The sequence below is a fragment of the Charadrius vociferus genome, unplaced genomic scaffold (assembly GCF_000708025.1).
Source record: "Charadrius vociferus isolate BGI_N301 unplaced genomic scaffold, ASM70802v2 scaffold1039, whole genome shotgun sequence".
Taxonomy (NCBI): Eukaryota; Metazoa; Chordata; class Aves; order Charadriiformes; family Charadriidae; genus Charadrius; species Charadrius vociferus.
This window is the reverse complement of record NW_009650167.1, coordinates 414,707-430,746: the sequence shown is the minus strand read 5'-3', so window position 1 is coordinate 430,746 and position 16,040 is coordinate 414,707. Positions and strand designations below refer to the sequence as shown.

The 16,040-nt window shown below is 46.5% G+C and overlaps 1 protein-coding gene across 1 annotated transcript; it reads left to right on the top strand.

Annotated features, from left to right (window-relative positions):
* Positions 1-1,961: 1,961 nt before the first annotated feature.
* Positions 1,962-15,775, top strand: IVD (isovaleryl-CoA dehydrogenase). The gene is made up of 11 exons (XM_009892425.1): positions 1,962-2,048; positions 3,914-3,965; positions 6,766-6,935; positions 8,409-8,502; positions 8,976-9,112; positions 10,148-10,244; positions 12,839-12,932; positions 14,144-14,225; positions 14,605-14,709; positions 15,361-15,433; positions 15,565-15,775. Exons 1-11 carry the CDS (start codon positions 1,971-1,973, stop codon positions 15,696-15,698), a joined length of 1,116 nt encoding a protein of 371 aa, XP_009890727.1. The 5' UTR covers positions 1,962-1,970; the 3' UTR covers positions 15,699-15,775.
* The last annotated feature ends 265 nt before the right edge of the window (positions 15,776-16,040 follow it).

Sequence of the window (16,040 nt, the reverse complement as noted above, 5' to 3'; positions counted from 1 at the left end):
CGCCAAAAAAAAAACAAAAAAAAAAACAAACCCAACCCAAAAAAACAACCCCCAACCCAAATAAAAAGTCTGCTACGTTCCCGTTGGGCCTGTTTGATCAGAAACATGATCGCCAAAGAAACGAATTAATTGGGTCTTGTCAAATCGTCTCAAAAGTGTAACTCTTCCAGCTTGTTCTCTTGCCCAATGGGCAGGATGGATGAAAAGGACTGACTGTTGGTCGACAGATGGCTGAATGATCCAGCGGTGTGCCTGGGTGGCCAAGGAGGCCAGCAGCATCCTGGCCTGTATCAGGAACAGTGTGGCCAGCAGGACTGGGACAGTGATTGGCCCTGGTGAGGCCCCACCTCAAGTACTGTGTTCAGTTTTGGCCCCTCATGACAAGGTAGACTTTGAGGTGTTGGAGCGTGTCCAGAGAAGGGCAACGGAGCTGTGAGGGGTCTGGAGCACACATCTGATGAGGAGCGGCTGAGGGACCTGGGGGTGTTCAGCCTGGAGAAGAGGAGGCTGAGGGGAGACCTTCTCGCTCTCTACAGCTCCCTGAAAGGAGGGGGTAGCGAGGGCGAGGTTGGCCTCTTCTCCCAAGGAACAGGTGATAAAACAACGGCTTCAGTTGTGCCAGGGGAGGTTTAGGTTGGATATTAGGAAAAATTTCTTCATTTCTTGATGTCCATGGTGTTTCTTTTGTTTCTACATTCAGCAGGTGTAAAAGGAGGAAGATATTCATGTAGGTCGTATCAGTCTGGTAGGAAAGCTGAAAAAAACATCAGATTTAAATCTTCAGTAAAGCCAGTGAAGCTGTGAATTAAGAGCACTCTAGCTTACAAACTGCCTTGGCGTCTCAGGGATGTCTGTCTGAATCTATCCCTCAGTCTCTAACTGATTACAAGATTTTTTTATTATTATTATGATTTTAAGCTTTTTTTTCTTTTAAGCTTTATGCTCAAGTTTCCTGCTGTCAAGTTGGTAACAATGGAAACATAGCTAATGTTTAAAAAATTTAAAAAAACCCAACAGGCTGGAAACCTGTTTGGTGATCCACCTGTTTGGTGATCCAGGGTTTGTGTAGTCATGGAAACTAGCCTATCTTTTTAATTGTAAAAAAGAGGCTGCTTTGGTTGTGGGGTTGAGAGACGGGCAGAGAAGCCTGGCTGTGTTTTGATTTGTTGCTTCTGCCCCTTCTACAGGTTCTGATTACACAGCAGAGGCTTTCAGTCTCTAAGACTGTTCCTTCACCAGCATTAATTTGTAGGAATAAAGAACCAAAAGGAAAAATGATATTATTAAGCACTACCACAATAGCTAGACAAAGTTTTAAAATCATCATATTAAAAACACTTAAGATATTGTATGTATTTTCTTGGTATGCATGTAGGCTTCTGCAGAATACATATATGTAAGTATTCAGATTTTAAAATTTAGAAAAAGATTTTGAGATTTTTAACGCTTGGAACGGGAAGCATACCTGACTTTATCAGATTTCCCTTCTGAAGAAAACAGTAGGATAGCTAATGTAGTTCCAGTTTGGTACACTAACGTGTTTTAATTAGTATGCGTGCTTATTACAGGCATCTGTGTATAATTAAATGAAACCGTAAGCAGGTTCTGGATGGGGATAATACATCATAAGCTCTGTTCATCAGCTCTCAAAGTTTCCTGCCCAAAAACATCCCCTGAAGCCCCAGTACAGGCAGTAGTTAAGTAACATTCTCTCGTGTTGGGATAAGATTGTTGAGGTTTAATGCTGAGAGGAACTTAAGTACGTCAGTGTCTTCTGTTTAAAAGACTAAAGGGCCTTTCATATGGTCTTTCAGCCAGTAACCCGAGACCTCAATTTCCTTATGGCCTTGTGCTTCTGGGTTTGGGATCCTGGAGTCGCCGGACAGTACCCTAGGGAAGCACATGATCGTATATTGATGAGATGTAACGTATGTGTTTCTCCTCATCTCTTTCCCCAGCTTAGACAGACCATGACAAAGTTCTGTCAAGAGCATTTGGCTCCGAAGGCCCAACAGATTGACCAGGAAAACGAATTCAAAGACATGCGGGCAAGTATTTCATGTGTGCATTTAAAATAGATGGTAGTGAAAGCCTCTCTGTGCTTTGATCTGTATGTTAGTCCGGACGAAGAATCCCAGTCCACACCACTGGAACATATGCATTAACTTTTCAAACTTGAAAGCCATAGAGAAAACAATTTTTTCATTTCCTGTTTTATCTTTTCTTAACAACTTTCAGCAACCTGGGGCAGAACCCAGCCAGCAGGCAATTAAAAAAAAAAATAAAATTTATAATGGTCTTGTTTGGATTCTCACGGTGGTATTTCTGCTTGGCTCTGTTCAGACTCCTCCTCTGATACATGCTTTGCATTCTCCTAGCTAGGACACTCTCTTGGACATCTGAGTTTCCTCTCAAATTTGTTGTGAAAATGTTGTGTACAAATGCTGAAATATAGGGCGGTTTGACTGTCGAGCTGGAACTTGCCTTCCTAATAAAAACAACAAATTCTGTGCAACGGGATAGTTTGATTGATGAAAAAGAGAGATATAACTATTGGTTTTCATAAGCTCCACAGGACTTAAAAAGCTCAGAACATCTGCTAGGATTTCCCAGAGCTCTGATGTTGACATTTTCAGGGATATATGCGCAGCTTTGAAGTTAAGTATATAAATTTAGTCTGGCGCACCAGATGTCATCCAGAGCTATTGAATAACACTTTTGGAAGTCTCTGGAGCCTATTCACTGATAATTATCTTATTGGTGGACACTGAGGCTGTGTGACAAGCGTTCACCTGTGTGTCCCTCGGGGTGTAGGAGAGGCTGCAGGCTGAAGCGGCAGCAAAGAGCTGCCCTCTCTGGCGTGTGTGTGTCCCTCGTGGGTGACATCCTTTGCTACTGCGTTATGTCATGCCTTCCCTCTTGCCCTGTGATGCCGTGTGCTGGGCACAGCTGATGGGTATGTCTCGAGCCAGCCACAGCCCTGTGCCTCGAATCACGTGGCTGTCACTTGAGCGGTGGCACTGCCAAGGTGACAAATCTGGGTAACAGGCAAACGGAGGAGTCGGGTCGGGGAGAACAGCTTGTCCTCTGGCAGATGAACTTTGTAGCCTGCGTGTCCCGCTGTGCAAAGCTCAGCAATGCTGTCCTGTCCCCACGTGTCTGGTGTCCTGGCAGTCTTAAAAACCTACAGGTTACGTACGTGAGCGGCGCCTGAGGATTCAGCTCCTTCAGCTTCTCAAGTCCAAAGTGTTCACAAGTTCTCTGTTGTCACCTTTATAACTTTTCTAGTGCTGCCTGTGAGGTGGGCAGCACCTCTGTCTGCCCCAGCTGTAAGGTTCCCTTTTTTTTAATCCCTCCCAAGGAGGCTTCCTGGGCTTTACTTACCAGTTCCAGGGTTCGGTCATGGATAGCTTATGCCGACTGCTGTCTGCGGCAGCCCCAGCCTGCCAGGCCTCCACAGTGCTGCCAGAGCACAGGGACAAGGCTGTGCGAGGTCAAAACCAAGCATAAATTAAAGTCGTAACACCCTAAATAATCCTTAGGAAGAGATAGTATATGAAAGCCTAGAAGTGCAGTTTTTTAAATTAATGGGAGGTTTTAAGTCATAAAAATGTCTCCTTAAATTGGGCATTGAGGTAAATCTTAGGCCCTGTCCTTCCAGAATTAAACTTAGGTTGTGAATTTTCACTGAATTCAACAGGCTGCTCCCGTGTGTAGCATAACTGATGTCCTTAAGTCTGTCTGGGTTCTTAGTCCAAAGGATGGAGCTGCTGCTGCTGCAGGAGGAATAGGTATTGGTGTATTTATCTCTGAGATATCACAAGAATAAGGGAAGTTGATGTGTCCTGGGAAGACTTCTCACGCTGGTGCCCCGCCTGCGAGTCTGGACTGATTGCTTGTTCTGTATCTGTAGGAGTTTTGGAAGAAACTCGGGGAATTGGGAGTTCTGGGGATCACGGCTCCTGGTAAGTCTGTTCCCATCTTTTACCTTCAGCTGGGTGATTCCTCAAACAAAAGAGAGACTTCTTAAACCCATGCTTTCCAGTTCATAACAACCTTGTCTGTGATGTGACATACATTTTGCCCAGAAGCTCCTATCTTCATGTTTTTTAAAAGCTCTTTCGCAACTTTTGTTATTCTTCACTGACTCAGCATCCTTTTTCCTTGTTAGACTTCTGGACAATTACAAATCGCCTTTTACAGCTTAAACATACTGTGCAGAAACGGTTTCTCCAGGTGTAACACACGCAACTCAAACATGTTTGTGCTTCCCTAATATGAGGTGTTTGCTGCAAGTTCTGAAGAATGAGAGCTATAGATAAAAGTATCCTAGAACAAACGTCCATCTCTAATAGGAGAAGTTAAAGGGTATAAAACAGTGCTCTGAAAAGCTGTGATAACTAATGGAGAGCTGACCACATCCAACCAGTCAGAAAAAATCAGGGTAAATCTTATTCAGCCTTGTCCAGGTTAGTTGAAAAGTGTTTTGATTAATGTTATAGATTACTGAGGCCGCTATGGGCGTGCTGAATGCGCTAACGCAGTGTAATGAGGAGAAGCCCTTAGTGGAGAAAAGCAGCCAATGGGGCCTTTATGTCCCCATCGTAAAGTCTGTGTTGCATGTGCCTGTGCAAAGGCTTCTGCAGAAGCGCGCTGAATAGCAATGCCTCGAAATAATGCCTCCGCGTTTCTTTCAGTGGCGCTGAGTCTGCTTGAAAGAGTCGGTATTTCTGCTTTCTTTCTCTTTACTCTTCCCAATTTACTGCTGCTCCTGTTTTTTCTCACTCTTACCTTCTTTCTTCTTTGATGTTGTGCCTGAGGCTTACAGCAGTTTCCCACACTATAAATAAGCCGTCCCCTCATGAGTCCTGTCCTTTTTGGTTTCCGTGAAGATTTACCTCTAAAACCCTCCTATGCCCAGATTTTTTTGCCTTATTTTTGATTGTATAGTTGTGTGCACTTTCTTTATTGGCGGTGGTTTTGTTGTAGGAGGTGGAGACTGGGATTTCGGATGTGAAGGCAATGTGAAATCTTATGAGGGCATATGCTTGATTAAATGGCGTGTTTGGGCACCAGTGGATCAAGTCTATTAAGGGAGCATTGAAATAACAGTGCCTTTTGTTTTCTTCTTAAAACAAGAAAACTATGTTGCTTTGATGTAATTTTCCTTTATTTTGTAAAGAGCTAAGTTAAGAAATGCAAATATGTAGCTACCATGGAATGATAATAGAGGCATGTCATATATAAAGAGTAATTTTGAAAGGGCAACATCATTCTAAATCAGACTATGGTTTGTATTGTATGTGAAGCTGTCTGGCAGGGTTATTTTCTCTTGCAGTACAAAGCGATCGTGGGCCAGTACTGCTTATAGCAGCCCGTTACCTTTCTGTTCCTGACGCAAAGCACCAAACGTATCCACTCTATAGGAATGAACAGAAACCTCTCTTGTTTGGGCATAGATGAGAAATTGTTAAACCTGTGTTTTAGGCTATTGATAGTAAAACCCCACACTGATTTGTGGTATAGAGAGAGGTGGTTGCAGAGGGTAAAGAGCCCTGCGGACAGGGACAGGAGTCAGAATGAGTGACGTGGGAGGAAAGGCTGCGCATAATGCCAGTGGCTATTGTGTTAATTTGATGGGTTAGGGGCAGGAGCCCTCTTCGAGCCCAGGTTATGCAGTGCACTCGGCTCTTTGGCCGCTCTGAGTGTACAAACGTATTTGCTGTTACCGTCGTTGCTGCTTGCTTACAGCATTCACGTTGACGATGAGTAAGTGCTTCCGGATTACCTCCCCGACTGCTTTGCGGTGTTTATGTCCTCCTGTTTGAGTTCTTCTCTTAGCAGCACAATCACTTGCTTCTTGCCTGTAGAGCAAAGCTTTTACATTGGGATGTGACTGTATTTGTGTGTATATAAATGTGTGTGTACGTATACGTATGTTTTTATGTATACATGTAGGCTGTCAGCCGGTGAGGGCCATTATGCATTTCTCAGCTTTCTCTTTTTCCTGCCTTCTCTCTCCCTGTTCTACCGTGTGCCTTTCATCTTTGCCACCGGTTTTAGACTCAGCTCAGGGTGCCTAGCTAGATTCCCAGTTATGATGATCGTGCTGCTCTCTCTCACTTCATCTTCTCCTGAAATCCACACTCTCACCACTGGTGAATTACAGCACTTACATTTATGGATCATTCTTATTCTGATTCGGCCACCCATCAAACTGCTGGTCTCCTGCTCATTTGTGGGCTTAGAAAGGTCCCTAGTGCCCCACTTTTTGAGCAGTTTGAGGATTCCTCACTTGTTTAGGGGTCCTTGCTCTGACAAACACATGTGGACTTTACAAACTTTGCCTGTGTTCCTTTGTCCTCGCGCCTAACACAGGGTGCCCCTTTGTGATTTAATCTTCTTGTTAATATTAAGGTTGCACTTAAGGATGCTTGAGAAGAAGGACTCACTATTTTGCAAGTGTCAGTACCGTGTTTTAGATGTATCCTTATGCATGTTATATGTATAAAACTATGCTGTACAAATAAGTAATTGATTACGCTGAAGAAGTAATATCACTGTGCCTTTAAGTTAAGAAAACCGAAATTTGGAGAGGATGGGGAAGGCCAGGGGTGCCCAGCTCAGGGACAGAGTCAGTCAAAACCAGAAGCTTTCTTGTGAGTGTCTTGGATCTCATTCAAGACTGAGCCCGACCCTGGGACCTTGTGTGTTTGTGTGATGTACTCCATGGTGGTTCACGTGAGGTTTCGCTTCTCTTTTCAGCGGAATATGGTGGATCTGCTTTGGGGTATCTGGACCACGTGCTGGTGATGGAGGAAATTTCTCGTGCGTCAGCGGCTGTTGGGCTTAGTTACGGTGCCCACTCAAACCTTTGTATCAACCAGCTGGTGCGTAACGGCAACGAGGCCCAGAAAAACAAGTACTTGCCCAAGGTACGTGGCTGGAAGAGGGGGAAACTGGAAAGCATTTGGGTTTTGGCTGCGTGCAAGGATGAGTGTCTCTCACGGTGTGTAGCATTTTAAGCGCTAGCCAATTTCAGTGACCCAACCTTTAGGAAATATTGTATTTGCCAAACTTGCTCTTCTCTAGCTTGTACATTTTTGTCATTCATATTGACCTCAGCCTGTGCCGAGGTCAGTGTCTGTAGGCAGCATAGTCCAGCTCTGGAGCGGTGTTCCTAAATGAGGCTTTGCGGTGACACTGGATGATAATCTTCCGAGTTCCCAAATCATTTATAGATTTCTGAATGAAAGTCACAGCTTTCCTGTTTTATGTTCTCCATTCCTCACTGCCCGAACGCTTGGTTTGCCTATGCTAGTTAACCACGTGTGAGATTTCATCATTTGGGGCATTGATGTTTGTGACTCAAAAGCATGTTAAACAGATTGCAGTATTTAAATGCATGGAAAAACTTAACTAGTGCATTGAATCCCAGCTACCGACACTATCAGTGAAATTATCAGCGCAAGAAACTTGATTTAAACCACATGCAAAGTACAGTGTCACTTCCTCAAAGCGTTGTGCAGCCTGCTAATATGTAACCCTGAATTGTCCTCATTGCCACTCAGGTGTATTTTAATGCCCTCATTCGCTGCCTTTTCCATGAGATGTGTGATCCCTTTAGTTCTTACTCGTCTTGGTTTGTGACAGAGTACTTAATGGTATTTAAGTAGTTTTGAGCGGATCATGAAGACTTCTGTAGAAACACACTGGTGGCTTGAATTGGTTGAACATATATCTTAAGCATTCAGTCTGTTTTTTAAAAAAATGAGAGATCAAAAGGAGAAGACAGATAAAAGTACACAGGGAATAAAAAAAAAAAAGGCAAGGAGAAAAGGGCAGGATGAAAGGACCAGTGAAGAGGAAGCAACAGCTATGCCAGAGCCTGGTATGAGCAGGCACAGAAGGGGGGTGTCCATCTGCTATTGTAGTGCGGGTGTGGGGGGACCAGGCTAGGAGAACATTCCTAAGAACTCCGCAATCTCTTTTCATGCCCCTCATTGGCCTTTTGTGTTTAACAACTCTTGTTTATGTAAAAGGGCAGTCGTAAAGTGCAGAACAAGGAGCTTGGGAAAGGCATATGGCTGCCTGCGTGGTTCTTTTGGCACCTTCCTGGAGGTGGTGTTTTATAAGCAGGGCTGTACTCGTCAAACTCAGACACGAGTTGAGTCATCCTCCTCATCCCACTGTGCTTTGGTCCTGTTCCCTCAGCACAGCGGCACAAGGGAGCTCCCCGCTAGGACTCTGCCAGGAGCGGCCACTCTCGTTTGGGGTTCTTGCATAGAACAACTACTGTGGAGATTCAGTGCAGGGCGGCGGGGGGGGGGGAAGGAGTCAATCTAAAGAGGGAACAGAAACAATGCTACTATTCTTCCTCCCTTTCTTAAATTTGCCTTTTCTTCCAGCTAATCAGCGGGGAGCACATCGGAGCCTTAGCAATGAGCGAACCCAATGCTGGGTCTGATGTTGTGTCCATGAAGCTGAAAGCAGATAAGAAAGGTAAAGCCTGTCATGTCCTACCTGGATAGATAACTGGTGTAAATAATGTCTCCTGTAAACTTAGACTAACCTCCCCAACACCACTGAGATACGCTGCTTAGTCTTGGGTACACCAGGCCACCTTTGCAGGTGTGTGCTGCTTCCCAGGAGGTTCATCATGTGATAGACACAGGTAGAGGAGGCACAAGGTGGATGGGCGAAGGTCTAAAAGTGGACTTCTGACTGTGGTGGTGGAGGTTGGTGGTATGATGGAACCAGTGGTAGGTGCCTTAGTTTGTCAGACGTTTGTTAAACTGTCTGTGGACTCCAGAAATTAAGGAAATGAGTTTTCTTGAACTTGGGAAGGATTTGTGCATGATGGGGCACATGTGTGTCTTAAAGAGCATCCTTGGAAGCTTGTTTTGAAATAAATGGAGTGAGGATATAGTAGTTGCTGTGTTGTGAGCTAACAGATGGCAGCTCTTTGCTTCTAGGAGACTACTTTGTTTTGAACGGGAACAAGTTTTGGATCACCAATGGGCCAGATGCAGACGTTCTCATCGTTTATGCTAAAACTGATGTTAATGCTGTTCCAGCCTCCCGAGGTATAACTGCATTCATTGTGGAGAAGGTAGGTTTAATAATTCTCACAAGGTTATTGTAGTGTGGTTTTTAAAGCTAACTCCTTTACCCTAGCTGGCTCGGTTAGAAGCCAGCTAGTTTTCTTTCTGTAACTCTCAGCCCCTTGCTCAAAAAAACCCTACTTCCTGCCTGAATTTTACAAACCCATGAGATTTGTGCTCTGCCCCAGTGATGTGGCATACTGCACTGTCGACTGGGCACTCCTGGGTTTGCTATCCAAGCATGTAACCAGTCTTTAGGGCTAGAAATGTAGGGAGAACGGAGAAGATTCTAATACAAAAGGGCTTGTTTTTTGCCAAAAATTGTCAGAGTAAATATGTCCTACGATCCCATTATCTAACTCCATGTGGGGTTTTTTTAAGCCAAGACATTAAAATAGCTCTACTGAAGTCTTTCCCCTGTTTTCTTGCACTGTCCCTTTGCGATCCTGAAATGACCCAAACATGCATGCAAAGCAGAGCAGGCCAAACGGAGCGGAAACGGGCTGTTCAACAGGGAGCCCTTGGAAAACAGGAAGCTATTGGGTTTTTTCTTCCCTTTTAATTATTTGAGGCTCTGCTATACACATCTCTGTCACCACAAGGAAGACAGGAAGCTGTTATAAAATAAATGGTACTGGAAATATAAAATCTCAGAGATCAGTAAACCTTCTGATGGCCTTAACCTGAGTTAGTGATTAGAATAGTTCGGTTACGGGCAAGGCTTGCAGCCCTCACTTTAGGAGAGTCAGTGTTGGCAGCTGTCCAAATAATTTATTTATTTAATATTTACGTGCATTAGGAGATGGGCGCACTGGGTCCGCATGTGCCCCCCCGCTGTGTGCCTATTTTCTCTGCTCCTTTGCTTTCTCTGTGCTGGCACTTACGCCTGCTCTTGTGCCCAGGGTGGGCAGCTCACTTTGACTCCCTCCCGGCACCCTGCGTGTGTTCATGCGGTCAGGGAAACTTCGCAGACGTCTCGTGATTTTTGTTTCATCTGTCAAAATTGAGATTTGAAATGTATTTTTACTGTCTTGACTTTGCAGGGAACGCCAGGTTTCAGCACAGCCCAGAAGCTCGATAAGCTGGGAATGAGAGGGTCCAACACCTGTGAACTGATCTTCGAAAACTGCAAGATCCCCGGTGAGCTGTGTTCGAACCACGGCAGTACGCGTGTGCTGGTTTCCTCTCTTCTTGATCAGATAAATTGGATCGCTAATTACATGCGTGTTCAGACTGTGACCCAGAGGGCTTTGCAGATGGTTATCTGCTCTTTGGCAGCCTCGCAAGAGAGCTGGTGAAACTGGGGAAGTGCAATCTGCTGGATTGCAGTGGGTGAGCACATCCCTCGTTAGGTCACTCCCTTTTACCCTCCTGGACCCAACTCTTACCCACTGCTTCTGCACAGCCCGGGTGAGGCTTCCAAAGAAACTTGTTTGTTTCTGTTAGAGCTCCCCATCTTGTATATAGGAGAGCTTATTTGCCTTGAATTTATTTTTTGTCCTCCAAAATCACTGGATACTATCCAACAGACTTCTGGTTTGCTTGTAACATTTCTGAGTTCTTTTGGGGTCAGGGCCTGAAAATGGACGTGCTTTCCCTCGTTAGTTAGTACAGCAGGGGCTACTGGAATGGCCATTTTTGTTACTCCAGTGGCTATTTTTGTTGATAGAAAAATTACAGCCTCTGTTATAGCAAGTGGAGGAGATGCCCTCTCTGAACTCATGAAAATCCTAATTGTGTATCTGCAAAGCAAGTAACTCTCCTGCTCCCCATGTGCCACCAAAAGCTGCTTTGCAGTAAGTGGAAGAGCTGCAGCTGAAATCTGACATTTCTAACTTCCTTGGATCCCTCTGCTCTGAAATCGGAAAGGCCAGTGCCCCAGTCTTCAGATCATCTCCCGGGTAATCATCCGTACCGAACGGCGTGTTCTCATGGTAACGGGATTTCCATTTTCTGATAACTCGGAGAAGCACATCACTGCGGTGTTGAAAGTTCACACACTTTGCACTCTGGCCATTAATGCTGCTTCTCATCTTCTGCCTTGGAAGCTGAACCGGTTTGATGCCGTTTCCTACGTCTGCAGGATCTTTCTCTCAGACCAAGATGTCCTCTAGCACTGCAATTCCATCCACTTTAAAATGGATGGGTTTCACTGTCAGCCATGCTCCACTGAGTGGCTGGTGATTTTCTCCTAGGAAGTGTTGTCCGTGGATTCATTTGGTCATGTTGCGTTGGTCAAAGTTGGTTCAGACCCCCAACGTTTTATTTCTTTGCTGTGATATGCAGCCAGCAGATCTGCCCTCCTTGTGCAGTCGTCACGCGTGTCCTTCAGCTCAGCGCATACCTATCTGTCCCTTTTCCCTGGACGTACAGGATAACGTTCAGGCTATTCAGTCCTCTTTTAGCTGTGAGATGTCATCACTCATGAACAGCTTTGTCTCTTTATTATTAGTGATGCTGGCATTTGTGTTCTGTTCTTCAAAGTAATGTTCACTGTTAGTATTTTTCTTTCTTGTCTGTGGGGCTTTTGAGCTTTTTCTCTATAAGCCGAGCTTCATTCTTCTTCTTCTTCCTCTTTCTGGCTCCAATATCGCGGTGATGGCCCTGCAGAGGCTGCATTTCTCCATGCGCGACATCAATGTACTTTTCAATAAGCAGAAGACAATGCAGTGCACGAACTTCTGCCACTGAAAAACAGATTATTAATTTCTGGAGAGTATCTGCGTGTGTCCAAGTCCTGTCTCATTTTCACTTTGCATATCATGCCTCTCGGATCTCTTGTGATCAAAGCCTGAAGTACGTGTCAGTTCTCCTATACGGTGTGATCAGTGGATAATCTCTGTCCATCTACAAAGCACAGTTGTTAGGCTTTAAGTTCTCGTGATTTTTTAAGCGTACAGCCTTGCTGAGATGAGCTTTTTGGTCCTTTTTTTTTTTTTTTTACTTGTTAACATCAGCACATGCTTTAGATTGTCTGAAAGTGAAACCGTTTCTTGCTGTTTTTTCTCAGCCCATTATCTAATGTGGCTATTTTCCCGTTCTGTTTTCACAAAAATAATACTTGTCTTTTTGAAAACGTTTATTTATAACAACTGCAGTGTTCTGTTGAGCCCCCCTCGCAGAAGGGCGGATAATGACTGTATTCTCCAGTCTCACAAGAGTAATACGCCTCACCCCAGCGTGTGATGAGCGGTGCGCTTGGGCTGCCTGCCCGCCTCAGCTTTAGCTCCCGTGCTGGGGATGCTCCGAGGTGACCCAGGCACAGCAGACCAACATCTGCATTCATTTCAAACCCACGCTCGGTAGACATCAGGTGGTAATGCTGTCAGTTTGGGTTAGATACAAAGTAATGGGACAGTAAAGGGGGCTCCCAATTTGTCCTCCCAGTCTCCTGTTCCTGTTGGTACACATGCCGAGCTGGAAGATCGCTGGAGAGCACCTTACTCTTTAGAAAATAGATGAGACAATAGCAGCGATTGTACGTGCACTTTATAACCCTTTACTGCCTTTTCCTTTTTGGCTTTGCTGGATTGAAAAGACATTTCAGGGGCAGGGAGTATATGTATCAAAGCTCAGCGCCTGTCTACCTCATCCTGAATGTTTGTGTCTTGAGCCAGAGAGAAAGGTGAATGGGACTGAAAGCTTGAATCCTCTCCCCAGCGAACACAGGCCCTCAGGCAACAGCGCATCTTAGTTTTGCACATAATTAAATCACTTCCTTTTGCTGATTGCAGCTGAAAATGTCTTGGGGACGCTGAGCAAAGGAGTCTACGTTCTGATGAGCGGATTGGACCTGGAGAGACTCGTGCTGTCTGGCGGGCCGCTGGGGTAAGGGTTTGTCATCTTTTATGGAAGGATCCTTCACGATCACCTTGCCCAGCGGGTCTCCAGCCGGGGTCGCGGCTCCCAGTGGGATGCATCTCGTGTGGAGAACTGAGATGGATACTGGAGCGGCTTCTGAGAGAAGAGGAGGGACCAGGAGGAGGTGGCTGGGCCAGAGCGGTGGGAAGGAAGCAAGCCGCAGGGGAGGTGGGAGAGGGGGGGATCCCGTAGCTGCCGACTTCTCTGGCTACATCGGGGCTGCTCTGGTGGACTCCTGCCGGAGGGCGCTCAGCTCAGCACTCTGCGCGGCCACCGCTCGCTCTGTGGCCGCTCCACCTTCTCCTTCGGCTCTCCTCACCTCTACACTCCTCGGGCAGTTTTTTGCAGTTTGAAAGCATCTATGTGGAACGCCCTCTGAGGGACAAGGGATAGAAGAAGCAATGCCAGGGAGAAAGTTTGTTAATCTCTGCCTGCTGGTGTAGCACAGAGCCAGCAGAGAATGCTTTTGACAATATCAGTCTTAACGTGAACATTTCCAGAGATGGAAAATCTGTCCTGGTCCCCGATTGCTTGCCTGTGTATCCCTGCAGTGTGTATTACTCTGGGAATAACCAGCTCATTTGCATTACTGGTTACTTACAACCTAAACCACTGCCCAGGCTGTCGCACAGAAGGATCACTGGACTGGGTAAAGGGTTTGTTCTTCATTTGTTCAGTCCTTAAGCTCCCCAGTAATTATTTTTTACCCTACAGTCCTTTTGTCCTCCCGAGTGGTCTCTCTGTACTAATCCTCATGTGGAAGGACCATCTTCCACAAAGCAGAAGGAGGACGTTTCGCCCTTCTTGTTCTTGCCTGCACTTTGTTGCGGTATTGGTTAGTGCTCCTTGAGTTGGTGCTCCCTGGAGGTGCAAGGCAGCACAAACTCTCCTGGTTACAGTTGTAAGAAAGCTCTTCAACTGCGTCTCAGTCACCCGAAATAAGAAGGTAAGACCTTACGGCAAGATGTCCCAAATGAGCAGTATGTAGAGCACTAGGGAGAAAACTGGAACCTTTGGATTCTGTTCTCAGTGTTGTTTGAGTGGAGCTAGAGGAAGGCAGCAACATATCATTTTAGGTACGAGACCCCTTTTGCCTTAGATTGTGCTTCCAAGGTTTAGTTACTATTAATTAGTATTTCTGTTGTTTTCCTTTTCCTGCATATCCGTGCTTTTCTTAGGCTCATGCAAGCTGTTCTTGACCACGCAATTCCATACCTACACGTGAGAGAAGCATTTGGACAGAAAATTGGCCACTTCCAGGTGAGGCAGAAAGGGAATTGGAAATGTTTGTCATCTTGCTCTTTTTCTTGAAAAACGAGAAGATGAGGAGCTCCATCGTGGGAGGTCTTTGTGTTGCCCGGAGCCTGTGCTGGGGCTGCCTGCTGCAATGATGTGGCGAGAAGGTGAAAGGGTCTCTGAGCCTGTTTGCCTGAGGCCACTGGTGGTGGGGAGGGACTGCGGCTGATGTGCGGCAGTCTGCGAATCCACAGGACCTGCAGCTCCCCCATACGTATCTGCGGAATCCACCGCCCCTCGCTTGCCTAGTTTCCCTGAGATAGTTTGGAGCAGGGGTGCTCGTGCAGAAAATGATCTTCCCCTCCCTCCTGTTAACGTCTCTCTCGTCTCGGGTGCCGCGCAGCTCATGCAGGGCAAAATGGCTGATATGTACACCCGGCTGATGGCCTGTCGGCAGTACGTCTACAACGTGGCGAAGGCCTGCGACCAGGGCCATTTCAACGCGAAGGTGAGCTCGCTGCCACCGGGGCAGTTCCTTTCCCTTTGCTCCCCGATCCTGAGCAGGGTGGAGGTTCTGCGCTGGGGGTTGAAATTACTCGCTCGCAGCCTTGAGTGCTTTCTTTCCCCCCCCCCGAAGAAGAAGAAAGCCTGGTTGTACAAGGTGGCAGATTTGGCAGCATCAATAGGTGTTTATTGGAAGCCCAAAGACAATACCCTAGCTGTTGTGAGGGGCTGTAGCCGTCATTCCGAGGTGTCATCTCCACAACCGGCGCTGTCGCCACACCTCTGTCAAAGGAGGGGAACTGAGTTTCCCAGTTGGAGCGCAGAGCCCTGCATCCCAAATCAAATCGCATCGGTCTCCTGTGGGGATGACATGCAGTTGTGAGAGACCACCTCCCCCAGTGCACTCTTCTTTTTTTATTATTATTTTATTTTTCTGTCTTGCTGTGGCCTTTGCAGACCTGACACAAGTGTTGTGTAGTGACAGAAAGACTGCCGCAGCTTCTTGCTCGCGGGGGGATGGATCCTGTGCCTTTGCGATGGAGTAGCTCAGGCTTGTTAGCGGGTGTTTGCGGAGTGGTGGGGAGGTCAGAGCGACGCGGGGACTGGAGACGGGCAGGTGACGCCTCTCCTGACTGTCACTGTGACTCTCCTTTAGGACTGCGCTGGAGTGATCCTGTACTCAGCAGAGTGCGCTACGCAGGTGGCTCTGGATGGGATTCAGTGTCTGGGTAAGTCACTGGCGGCGTGTGTTTCCTTGAGCGAGTGGTGGAGAGAGCCAAGAGCATTGCTCTGTCCCGTCCCACCCTCAGCCCCTAAAATCAGAGAGGAGAAATGACTTGTGGCTTCTTTTTGATTGCAGGAGGGAACGGTTACATCAACGACTATCCCATGGGGCGATTCCTGCGTGATGCCAAGCTCTACGAGATAGGGGCCGGCACCAGTGAAGTGCGCAGACTTATCATTGGCAGGGCCTTTAACGCCACTTTTAAGTAACGTCCACCAGTGGAGAGGCAGCACCCCGACCACCGCGAGGCCTTTGCCCATAGAGGCTGAAGCGCACAACTTTTTTCTTTTTTTTTTTTTTTTTTTAATTCTTCTTCCTGCTTGGGATTCTGGGATCGTCACTTGTGGCGTCACTTGTGGCCTCTCTTGTGCCCGCTCTGCGAACACGGGCTGCTGGACTGGGCTTTGACAAAACGAATCAGATGGTAGCATGGAAGGAAAAGCGGTTTTTTTCCTCTTCTCGTGATCATCCTGATTCATCCCACTCATAAGCCATCCTGATTCTCAGCGTCACAGGGCTGAGGTTCATCCAGGGGATGTATCGCCGTCGAA